The sequence below is a fragment of the Sorex araneus genome, chromosome X (assembly GCF_027595985.1).
Source record: "Sorex araneus isolate mSorAra2 chromosome X, mSorAra2.pri, whole genome shotgun sequence".
Taxonomy (NCBI): Eukaryota; Metazoa; Chordata; class Mammalia; order Eulipotyphla; family Soricidae; genus Sorex; species Sorex araneus.
This window is the reverse complement of record NC_073313.1, coordinates 43,229,306-43,242,570: the sequence shown is the minus strand read 5'-3', so window position 1 is coordinate 43,242,570 and position 13,265 is coordinate 43,229,306. Positions and strand designations below refer to the sequence as shown.

The following is a 13,265-nucleotide window of genomic DNA, read 5'->3' as shown; positions in this document are numbered from 1 at the left end:
TTCTCTACCCCCCAGAAAATTAAAATGTTTTATCCATTCTAGACAGAACTACACATTTTCTTTTTTTCCCTCAGAAATGATGCAGAATAGTGAAGTACACAATTTCTGTTTCTGAATTCATTTGAGAAATTAAGTCATTCATGTAAAACAGTATTCCCCTGTTGAATCATGCTAACATGGGTAATGAATTGTTTTCTTCTTGAATCTCTTCACGTTTTCATTGATCCATACATTATTTTAGCATATCTTTGTGTATTCACTTAAGACCTTGGATTTCTTTTTGAAAACAATCTCTAATTTGAGGACTAGAAGCAATGTGTGACAGTATCCTTTTTTCTTAACCCCTGAGCAGTTCTTCCAAGTAAATGAAAATATCTCCTATATTTTGAAGAAAGTCATAAAGGAGTTTTGTACTTTTTGTGATGGCCCCAGTTCAATATTTAACCATTATCTGTCTATCGATATAACTGCTGGCCCTGCAGTTTAATGTTATTTCCCTTTTTGTGTTTTTGCTGGGAATGAAGAGTTCATTTTGTATCCTCCCTGTAATTGTTACCCTGAAGCTTTGTTTGCTTTACACTAAATAATATTTAACTCATTGGACTTTAGCTAACCGTCTCATTATTTCTGGGTACATGCTCACTTCTGAATATCATGATCCCCAGAGTTTTTAGTATGGTATCAACATGACACACACAACAGTATTTTTAAATTGCTAGAATAAAAATATTTTGTAGCTCTCACTTCCCCTGGAGGCTCAGAGAAGAAAGTTGATCACTGTATTTATTGGTCTTATTTGATTATTGGGGCAAGAATTGTGTGTGAAGGCTGGTGATAAAAAAAAACTAACATTAAAGTTACCATCTTAATAATTTTTAAACATAGATTTTAGTAGTGTGAAATCTTTTTATATTGTTGTGCGCAGCACTCTAGAACTTTATCTTGTAAAACTGAAAATATAACCACTAAACTCTAATTCCTTCCCTTTCCTTGGCAACCATATTTAAACCTTCTCTGATTTTGGCTACTCTAGATCATTCGTATAATTGAAATTGTACTTGTTCTTTTATAACTGGCTTATTTCATTTAGCATTGTGTCCTTCAGGTTGATCCACGGTGTGGCAGATGACAAGACTGCCTTCTTTATTATACTGTGTGGTATTCCATTATATACATGCATTACATGTTTCTTTCTTTGTCTGTTCTCCTATCAATGAATATTTGGGCTTATTCCACCTCTTACCACTGTGAACATCACCATGATCAGTTTGGTTGCTCAAACCACATTTGAGATCACAAGGTATCTGTATGCTCAATTAGGTGTATTATACTGTTTTTCCACATCCAAGCTATCCCTTTCCAAAATACAAATTCTGTTTTCACCTCCAATGCCCTGGTGGCTCTACTCTGACCAGGTTTGAATATATGTTCGTCTGTCTTCCCTCATATAAATTTTTTCCTGTGTGTTTCCAAATTTTTTACTTTCTCTTTTTAGCTCATCCCTATATATCCTTCTTTCATGTTCTCTTTCTCTTTTGTTGGCAGATTAAGATTTTTTTAATTTATATAAAGACTGAAGAAGAACAATTAAGATGAAAAAGAAATAATTGGATCTGTTTATTTGGTGCCATCTATTGTCAATATTACCAAATGAATGCACTTTATCAAAATTCTACCCAGCCTTGGTTAAATTCAGCTCACCCTGGGACTGGAGTGATAGCACAGCAGGTAGGGCATTTGCCTTGCAAATGGCTGACCCGGGTTCGATTTCCAGCATCCCATATGGTCGGTCCCCCAAGCACCACCAGAAGTAATTCCTGAGTTGCAGAGCCAGGAGTAACCCCTGAGCATGGCCGGGTGTGACCCAAAAAGAAAAAAAAATTCAGCTCACCCTTACTTAAGACTCAGCCCCTGCTAGCTAAACAGAGCACTGCTGAGCACACACACACACAGTCACGTGATCGGCCTCACTTCATATTTATGGCCACCAAACTCCAGTGTGCCCCGGAGCTGCCAGCAGTCCAGCTTCCAAGAACTTGTTATTAGTGCAAGTTTTGTTTTTGTTTTTGTTTTTGGTGAGGGGCCACATCTGGTGATGCTCAAATCTTGCTGCTGGGTCTGTGCTCAGGGATCACTTCTGTCAAGCTTAGGAGACCATATGGGGTGCCAGGAATTGAACCTGGGTCAGCTGCATGCAAGACAAACACCTGCCTGATGAATAGTAGATGAATACCATTACTAAACCTGATGAAACCAGTGGGGCTGAAGGCCAGAAAAACCTGTGAGTCTGATGCTAAAGGTCGAGAGCCCCTGCCGTGACCCTTTTTCTCCTGGCTTTGAAAAATACTTCTTTTTGAGAATGGGATTTATAAAGGGTGAAAAAGAACCTATGTATTTCTGTGGAACTGGAGAAAAGCCAGACGATTATATACTCATGTACTGCTTATCTACACGGACCTTATTAAAATAATAAATATTGTTTAAGAAAAATACTCCTTTATACCATCATTCTTCTCACACTGTATAATCCCTGCACCTTCCCTACTCCCAACAAATTACTTTTTTTAATTTCAAAGTAACTAGAAAATAGAAGTCGTCAGAAGAGAACTTCCTCATCTTCCTACAGGCACTTAGCCAGATTGTTCAAGAGTTCCTTTTTGCTGCTTCTTTATGATCACTAAGGTCAACCATCTTCCCCAATTCTGCCTTACATTCTATCCCACCTCCCCACGTATGTATTACATCCCTTCCCCTCTCTCTTCTGGGCTTGGTGTTTTCCCCTCTCTATAGGATCTTTCCCATACGCACAGAAATGTCTCCTTAGAAAGGTGGGTGTCTGGGGGAGGAGGGGGAGAGTCCTGAGACTCAGCTCAAAGGCCTGATTTGCTGACACTCCAGTTGGATTCCCAGCCCAACAGGTCCCCAAAGCACCACTAGGGTGGCCCTGGTAACCCCCAGCTCTGCTAGCTCCAAGCAGCACTTGATCAAAATATTGCCTCAAGTGCCACCCTCCCCAAATCCCTGAGCACTGCTTGGGTGGTTAAAAGAAGGGTGGGAGGGCAATATTCCAGAAGAAAAATACAAAGCAAAAATGAACATATAGTTACTGAGTGAGGAGGCAGAGGTGGGGAGAGAAGGAATCAAAAACTAGAGCAATATGGGGCTGGAGTGATAGTACAGCGGGTAGGGCATTTGCCTTACATGCGGCTGACCCGGGTTCGATTCCCAGCATCCCATATGGTCCCCTGAGCACCGCCAGGGGTGATTCCTGAGTTCAGAGCCAGGAGTAACCCCTGTGCATCGCCGGGTGTGACCCAAAAAGAAAAAAAGAAACTAGACCTTTCTGAGTAGTCTATGTGTAAGACTTTGGATGTACCTGTTCCATAAAACACCAAATTCAGTCAAAATCTAATTAAGACAAGTTTGACTCACTGTGGAAATAATTGAAAGCTTAACCAGAAGGAGAATTATTTTAAGTGACTTTAAAATAGGAATTTTTTTAAAGAAATAATTTTCAACTTAAATGACAAGAATAGTACCAAGAATTCCAGACACATTTTGCTCACATTCCCCATATGTTAACATTTCCAACATTTGTTTTATCTTTCTTAGTCTCTCATTCATCTAGTGTAGAACTTCCCAAGTGTATTTGGCCTATCACTCTTTTTTTCAGAAAAATAATTAGCTACCCCACCCCAACCAGCTGAAATAAGTCTTTAAACAGAAACTTCCTTCCCAATTGTATCCAACGCTTCTAACCCCCCCCCCCCCCCCGATCATTCTGATGCTCCCAAGGGGTAGGTGTGGTATTGCCCAGTTTGGGAAACACTGCTCTAGCTCTTATCCATTTATCTATGTATCTTCTAAAATGTAAGGAATTCTCTGGGACTGGATAGATGGCACAGCAGGTAGGGCATTTGCCTTGCACTCGGCCAACCAGGGTTCAATCACCGGTTATTCCATAAGGCATCCCCCAAGTCTGCCAGGAGTGATTCCTGAGTACAGAGATAGTAGTAACCCCTGAGCATCCCTGGGTTGCCCCCCCCCAAAATATCAAAAAAGAAAACAAAACAAATAAGGAATTCTTGGGGACAGAGCGATAGGACAGGCATTGGGACACTGCATGTACTCAACCCAGGTTTAATCCCTAGCACCACATGACCTCCCAAGCTTCAAGCCTCACTAGGTTTAGCACATTATTGGATGTGTCCTAGAGGTTCCTAACACCTCAGGTCCTAAGCAGCACCATATTCTCTATCCCTCTTATTAAATCGCTGGCCCGGTTGCCCTAGTATCACTGGAAGTGGCTTCCAGACCCTTTAAGTGCTGGCTGGGAGATTCCCTTCATCCCCCAAAAGGGACTTATCTGAGTAGCCATGGTAGAATGATGAAACTCAAGGAAATTATGTTGAAGTAATACTATTGTGTAATCTATAAAGCTTGTTCCAGGTTCATCATCTATTCTCCTAATATCATTTATGCCAAAAAAATGAAAACAGAACCATTTATTGCATTCAATGAAAGAATCTCTTTTGGCTTCTTTGATCTGGAATAGAATTTGAGGACAATGAGCTAGTTACTTTCTAGAATGCTTCTCAGTTTGTGTTTGCCTGATGCTTCCCCATGATTAGAGCCAGTTATATCCTTTGTCTGGAACTCCAGGGCAGGGTTGCTGAGTTCTCGATAAAGGAAACATATGCCATTGATTTGTTCCATTACTCTCCAATGCTAACTGTGAGAGTACCTTGTGCCAGATTTCCCCTCTATAAAGCTGCTGTTTTCGTTTGTGTGGTTAATAAGCATGGGAAACTACTTTGCAGTTATATACATATCCTGTCACTCATGAAATTTTTACTCATCGATGATGCTAATCTGGGCCAATGATGGTGATAACTGCTAAATGGAGATTTGGATTCTACAGTTGTCAAAACTCTTTAAGTCTTGCATTTCACTGCATGTAAAATTTACCTTAAATATAATTTTAAAGAGTAAACTCATTACATATATGTATGTTGAAATGTAGTGCAGCAATGGATTGATAAATGAAAAAGGGATGAGTTCTTATTTGATGAGCAATTCTAGTAGGTTACAGTTGTGAATCCGTGGTGAATACATGGCTTTTGACTCTCCATACATTCTTTCAATTTTCTGTTTTTGTAATAAAGTATGGGAGAAAACCCTCAGTCTAACCCCTAATCATACAGCTAGGCATCAGTGACTACTAAAATCATTGAGTGAAAATTTGATGACATACTTTATTATGATGTATCAATGCCAGTAACACCTGGGGTCACTGATTAGTCCTGTCACTAAAAGTAAAGCAGGCAGGCATAAGACATTATGTTTTTTTCTGAGATGAATCTGCATCTAATTAAAGTTCTAAATCTAACTGCCAATTACAGGACATACAGGAGATTTAGGAATGTATTAAACCACATCATTGTATCACCACATCATTGTATCATTGGCCAAAGCCAGATGGGGAGTATTCTACTGAAGAAATTACTTCTCTCTCTTGGCAAATCAATGACATGAATGTTTGTTTTAAAGGTATCAGATGGGATATGTTATAGAGTAAGAGACATGAAATTTATCAACTGCAGTATATGAAACTTGAATACTATTTTAAACTAACTAACCATAATAAGAAATGTGGATGTCATGGAAAATCAAATGGAAATTGGCATTAGATGTTATTAAAGCATTAGTGTTAATTTTATCAGATGACATACTATTTAACTTATTTTTGCATCTTTGCCTTTTCTGTTAGAATTACTATTAACAGATAAAATGAGATGATTTGTCTTGAAAATACTTCAGGGAAAAAAGGTTGGGGACAGATGAAGCAACAATGGCAGGATTGTTGTCAGTTATTGTTATATAGCCATGGGTACCTAGATACATGCAGAGTTATTCATGTCATTTCTCTCCACCTGTATTTAAAGGTTATTTGTTTAAAAAAATAGGGGCTGGAGCAATAGCACAGCAGGTAGGGCATTTGCCTTGCACTTGGCCAATCCAGGTTCGATTCCCAGCATCCCTTATGATCCCTCAAGCACCACCAGGAGTAATTCCTGAGTGCATGAGCCAGGAGTAACCCCTGTGCAACGCCTCAGGGTGTGACCCAAAAAGAAAAAAAAATTCTTCACTGGCTTCATGTTTTCTTCTAGTATCATCCCATTTCTCTATTCCTATCAGTTGATTTCAGAGAGGTATATATACTTGTTTTGCCATGGACTCTCCTTGCTACCTTATATCATTTTTTTATAAAAAAATGCATCTGTTTAATATGTTTTTTTACAGTTGAAGTGCAAGTCTGATGTAGTTACTGTTATTTTTTTAATTTTTAATAGTTTATTTTTAATTAGTGAATCAACGTGAGGGTACAGTTACAGATTTATACATTTTTGTGCTCATGTTTCCCCCATACAGAGTTCGATAACCCATCCCTTCACCAGTGCCCATTCCCCACCACCAGTAAACCCAGCATCCCTCCCACCCTCCCCAGTCCCGTCTCCCCCCACCCCACACTGCCACTATGGCAGGGTATTCCCTTTAGTTCTCTCTCTCTGATTAGGTGTTGTGGTTTGCAATAAAGGTGTTGAGCGGCCATTGTGTTCAGTCTCTAGTCTACATTCGGCACGCATCACTCCTCCCCCGCATGACCTCCGACCACATTTTACTTGGCTACCTTATATCTTTTGAAAATTAATTTCTATGAAACAAAAACCATGATTTACTAAGTTGTACTTTGTACAGTTGTGTCAGGCATTTAGTGTTCCAACACCACCAGTGTGACCTTTTTCCTCCTGTGGTTTGCTTTCTATTCAAAGATATGTTTTCCCTCTGCTTTGCCTTTCTCTCAGTCACACACATTCCTACGCTAGTTTGGGGGGATTCATTTCCTTCGTAATAGACTCTATTGAACAGGTCTTTAACTATCCTGGGACAAAAAGAGTAACTTCCAAAGAAGTATCCTGAGCTTTTATTTGGCAGAATAAATACCCGTCTATATCTTCAATGTATCATCAAGCTCTGCGTGCAATAGCTCAGAGTTTTATTGCATTTTTTAATGTAATTTAACTTTTATCAGGGGCGGGGGTGTCGCACCCTGTGGTGTTCAGGGCTTCCTCCTGCTTCTGCACTCAGGGATTGCTCCTGGCAGGGTTCAGGGGACTTTGTGTGTTACTAGGGATCAAACCCAGCTGGGTCAAGGAGCGCGCAAGGCAAGAGCATTATAATCTCCCCAGCCCTATTTCATGGATTATACCTACTTTTTTAGAAACCTGGACAAAAATTGTGTCCCTTTATGAATGGCCAAGTACAGAAGAGAGTTAGTTCTTAAATATTTTGATCTTCTGTATCTAAAGAGATTCGCCTTTTTGTTTTTTCACTAACCCACACTTTCAGAGCAAGTCATATGCATTGTCCACCATGTTGGGAAAAAGTTTTTAAGCAGAAACTAAAGAACCCAACAATTAATTAAATATTTTCTTGACATCAACACCAACAATATCCACAGAAGCAGGAGACAAAATACTATGGAATTTCATCCTAAGCATGAAGCACAGGATTCTTATGGAGAGACCAGGGAGATAATAAAAGAGTTAACATTCTTGCCTTGCATTCAATTGACCTTGATTAAATCCCAGGCATCTCATAAATTCCCTTGAGCTCTGCAAGGAATATACAGTTGCAAAATATAGCACTGTATCACTATCCTCCCATTGTTCTATTTGCTCGACTAGTAGCATCTCCATTGTGAGACTTGTCGTTACACCACGGGTAGCTTGCCAGGCACTGCCTGTGTGGGCGGGATACTCTCGGTAGCTTACCAGGCTCTCCGAGAGGGACGGAGGAGTTGACCCATTGAACCCGGGTTGGCCGCGTGCAAAGCAAACACCCTACCCACTGTGCTATTGCTCCAGTCCAGTTACAAAGTATACAGTAATTCAAATGGAAAAAAAAAATGGTATGAAATTACATCTGTCTGGAACATTCAGGTTTCCTGAGTCATTTCTAACCACATGCTACTGAAAAAGAATGGCTAAAACAGGTAAGCTTTTGGAGAAATCAGCCAGTGAAAACAGAACGAATGATCAAGCATCCAAAATAATCCAGAAGTTATTGAAACTATATAGTCATATTAATGTTTATGTGAACTGGATTGTTCATTATAAATCAGTCCTTGTGATTAATTTTTTGTTCTTGTGTGTGTTTTTCTCTTCAGCCCCACTGTGTTCTCCTTGCCTCAAAAGAAAACTCAGCACCTGTTAAACTTGGGGGCTTCGGGGTAGCTATTCAATTAGGGGAGTCTGGACTTGTAGCTGGAGGTAAGACTTCTTTTTATTTTTCCCCTCTTTAACACTGTGGTTTACAAAGTTGTTCATGATGATTTGTTGTTGCAGGCATTCAATATTTCGAAACCAATCCCACCACAACTGTCACCTTCCCTCCACAATTGTCTTCATTTTCCAAACCACCCCTCGAGTTTGCCCCTGTAGTAGGCTGACAGTAATTCATTTTATATGCTTGCTACCGCTAAATGGTTAACAGAATGATCAAAAAAATGTTTCCATACGGGAAAATTTGTGAAAACTGTTGTATCTCACCATGGGGACATTAAGTCTTTGTCTGAGGTTTTACTAAACTGTTGTTGCAAGTTAACATTCTGTGTTCATGTTTTTGTTAGTTGAGATTGGTTGGTTTCTATGTTACCTCCCATCCATCTACCACTGTGATGTCAGTGTTGTAGATATTGGAGATGTTTGGGCAGGACTTGGCCCACCCCACTCCAAGAGTGGCGAGGAGGGCGTGAGACCTTTTTTAAAAAGTTGCTTCAAAATCTGATCACTTTCAAGCTGGTGTGAAACTTTCAAACTGAGTATTAGCACATACTCAGTGTTTATTCCCCATTCCACCACCACCCCTAAAGTGTCATCACAAAGTTTTGAGTTTAGTATCTCTGTGGTTATACTTAGTTTTAAGTCCTTAAAGTAGACCCCCTTTTTGTTCTTAGTACTTCTAGCACATAACAGAGAGGCAATCCTCCACATAGACAGTCAAATAATATTTAAAGATAGTAATATTTGGAACAAAATGACTTTTAAATTTGAAGTGGCCAAATAAAATCAAATCTAAACTTTCAGGTTTATATCTGTGGCTGATTTTTAGTTTAATGACTGTTTTCCCCTTTATCAAAGAGTCCTGTTCAAGCCATCAACCTATATTTAGAATGGACAAACAAATGTGAATGCAGTATTATTTTTATTATTAGCTGAAGCAAGGCATAATTAGAAATTTCCCATGCCAAAAGAAACTTTAAAATAGAAACTTTTTTCATTCAGGGTACAAAGGTGGATGCTAATTACAGATTCAAGTATTTGACCTTTTATTATTCCTTTCATCAGATTCCAACTCAGAATGCTGCAATGTTTTGATTCTGTTTGTTAGTTTGTAAGTTACTTAACTCTCCATTCTACAAACTATCATCAGCCATTGCCTTCTGTTTTCTGTATCCCACTACGTCTAGCCTTCACAAAGAGGAAGAATATGAAAAATATCAGTAGTAGACCCTTTTAAACTTATCGCTTCCCAGAATGCTCATATTAAATTCTAATACCTGACATATGATAAATATCAAATAATAATCTGATATCTTTTATTTAATATACTATTAGTAAAAAACATCAAAGCAGTACTAACGTAGACCACCTTCCAAAAACAAGCCTTGATTTATAATTTGTATTTCTTAAATTGTTTCATCACTTTTCCCTCTAAAACTAATGTAGAAATTTTTGCCTAGTTTTCCATTCTCTTCTAGCTGATTATTTCCAGTAATGTGAGAAACTGAGTGATTAAAAAAGGAAAAAAGGGCCAGGCAGCAAAGCAGTTTATCCATATAGTCATTGGATCTCAGATTTCCAAGGGTCTTTACTTCTCCATTCTTATAACTAATAGTCTTTAGAATGATTTCATAAAATTCCCAGCCAAAGATTTAGCCCTAGTTGAATTCTTCAGATAGCAACTAATTTGCTCTGTTTCAGGACAATTTATTCCATTTTGGAAAAGTTCATCAGGCACTGAAACATAAATTCTTGCAGTCAATGGAAATCTGTCTTCCTATAACTTCCCAGTGGTTCCAAATGTGACTTTTGAAGCCACACTGAGCAATGTTAATCCTTCCACATAATAGCTATTCAGAGGTTTGAAAGCAATACTCATGTCCTCTTAAGTCTTATCCAAATTAACTTGCCAAGGTTACTCTAGCCATGCCCCATAGATACTATTTATATATATGTATATATATATATATATATATATATATATATTACTGTTTAGAACCTCTTTACCATGCACAAAGTAAGGGGCCAGAACCAACTACAATTACAGATATCAGCGCAAGGGAGCTTGGCGTAACTTCTCTTGCTGGATGTTTTACATTTGGGGTGGGGTTGGGCTACACCAATGTGACTTTAGGGATTATTCCTGGCTCTGTAGAGCTCAGAAATGACCCCTTCTAAGGCACAAGGGATTTAAACCAGGCCACCACATCTGCATGCAAGCTATGTGCCTTACATACATCCTGCACTATCTTTCTGGACCATAGCAAGTAATGTCTAATGACTGCAAACTCCAAGGATAATAAAAAATAACGAATTATCCTTTTTTTGGCATTTACAGTGTCCCTGTTGTAGTAATATTGTTTATAACATGGCATTATAAATGACTATCACTTGGGCTCTATCTTCATGCTATTAATATTCAAAATGATAATGGCTTCCTATTTTTCTGTGTATCTTGATTAATGGGGAAGAACAGATTAATTTTGTTTTCCAGGACATCTTCTACATGTTAATCTGTTTTCCTAAATTTATGAACCTTTTGCCTTTATTATTCCTTATGTTTTTCTTGTCCATGCAACCACACCTGGCCATACTTAGGGCTACTTCTGGCTCAGTGGAGGATACATCGAGCTCGGGGACCCATACAGTGTGAGGCAATTAAACCTTATTCTCCGATATGCAAAGCTTGCATGTCCATTAAACTATCTCCCTATCCCTGTATTATGCACACACACACACACACACGCATGCATGCACACACATTTATTTATTCATTTATTAAGAGTCTGTGATTTACAATACTGGTAATAATGGTTTTTCATGCATATAGGTCCAATGAGAAAATGTTTTAACACCATGACTTTTTGTTTGTTTGTTTGCTTTTTGGGCCACACCTAGAGATGTTCAGAGGTTACTCTGGCTCTATACTCAGGAAACACTCCCAGCGTTGCTCTGGACCACATGTAGTGTTCGGGGGGTTGAACCCGGGTCAGCCACATGCAAGGCCAGCACTCTCTCCACTGCACTATGGCTCTGACCCATAAGAGAAAAAATTTTAAATGATGGTCTTTTATATTTGTAAAACTGTTTTTGAATCCTCATTGTGTGAGTTATGCAAAATATATTTTCTTTCATGCTTCTAGAACTAAAATATTTCTGATGATAAAAAACATTATAATTTCTTTTCTTTTTTCCTATTTTTCTTTTTGTTTTGAACCACACCCAGCGGTGCTCTGGGTTACCAGTTACTCCTGGTTTTGCATTCAGGGATCACTCCTGGCAGGCTTAGGAAACCATATGAGATGATAAAGATCAAACCCAGATCAACCACATGCAAGTCCTGCTGCCAGGCCCTACCTGCCATCTCTCCCACCCCGCATTGTCATTTCTAAACATTCCTTATAGTCTTGAAATAACGACTTCAAGCATTATAATCTTTAAACGTGCCATATGTTGAGGGGACCGGAGCACATGCCTTGCCTGTGCAAGCCCCCAGTTTCAGTCCCTAGTACCACATGCCCGCCACATCCCCAATCACATATCACAGGATGTAGCCCAGGAGGCTTGGGGACAGTTGACTAATTATTAGTGTGAGTGGCTACTCAGCCTCCTGAACACTGATTGGGATACAGTGTTCAGATACAGATTGTTATATGTAATAAGGAATGAATGATTCCTCTTATTAAAAAAGCTTACCTGGGGCTGGAGCAATAGCACAGCGGGTTGCACGCGGCTGATCCAGGTTCAATTCCCAGCATCCCATATGGTCCCCTGAGCACCGCCAGGAATAATTCCTGAGTACAGAGCCAGGAGTAAACCCCTGTGCATCGCTGGGTGTGACCCAAAAAGAAAGGGAAAAAAAGCTTACCTGAGGGCCAGAAAGAGAGCACAGTGGGTAGGTGCTTGCCCAGCATGTTGCTGACCAGGGTTCAATCCCTGGCACCCTACATGGTTCTAGAACCCCCCAGGAGTGACCCCTGAGTGCAGAACCAGGAGTAAGCCTTAAGCACAACCAGATGTGCTCCCCCTAAAAAAAGCAAAAGAAAAGCTTACCTGTTATTTGAGGCACTTTTAAAACTTTTATCTATATTTATCAGCTAACCTGCTGAAAGTTAACACCAAGCTATTTTCCTGTTAAAAATTTTTGAATATTCAGTCCTCCGAGTAGAAAATAATTCTCTTGCAGTAGAAAAACACTTAGCTATAATTTCACGTTTTTCTAGCTGAGACATAGCTATTTAGAATACTTTTTTATCCAGAAGATTACTAGGAACCTGGACAGTCGTTTCAAGGGTTAGTGCGCCTTCATAGTTTACACCTCTGCCCTCTTGGATTCGGAGGTCCGTTTCCTTTGAACGCCCGTCCTTAAGGGCAGAGCTAGCAGGCCTTTCTCCTTCGAGGGCAGTGACTGATGGGATGATCTACAGCAGCCCAAGTCTCGTAACCCAAATCATTTTCTACTTTGCTCTGTCTGGGTGGCTTTTGTCCACCTCCAAGTGGCATTTGACGAAGGGATCTGGAATCATTCCCGCATCTGAGCTATGTGAGACACCGCTGGGCCATGGCTTAGCTCTTTGAACATCCCTAGCAGGCCATTTAGTAACTTTGGAAATTGATACTGAACAAACAGTCTTGTGGGGCCAGAGAAATAGTATAGTTAAGGCACTTGACTGGCACACACCTGCCCCTTGTTCAATCTCCAGCACCACGTAGTGTCCCCTGTGCCCCACCACCAGTGATCCCTGAGTACAGAGATTGGAGTAAGCCCTGAGCCCAGTTGGGTGTCACCCCCCAAATAAAAAATGTTTAAAGAAACCGGGTTTCTTTAAATAAAGAAAGTGAGAGGAAAAAATGCGAGAAAGACCAAAGAAATGAACGCTTGCTTACCTCTGAAGTTCCTGGGGACTTCCTTTCCGTAAG

General features: G+C 39.7%; 1 protein-coding gene across 13 annotated transcripts in view; it reads left to right on the top strand.

Moving 5' to 3' along the window:
• CASK (calcium/calmodulin dependent serine protein kinase) overlaps positions 1-13,265 on the top strand; it is a 454,745-nt gene that overhangs the window by 280,165 nt on the left and 161,315 nt on the right. For all 13 annotated transcript variants that reach the window (XM_055123462.1, XM_055123473.1, XM_055123468.1 and 10 more), the window contains exon 6: positions 8,231-8,333. In XM_055123462.1, coding sequence (XP_054979437.1) covers positions 8,231-8,333 — 103 coding nt within the window. The remainder of the gene's footprint in view (positions 1-8,230; positions 8,334-13,265) is intronic.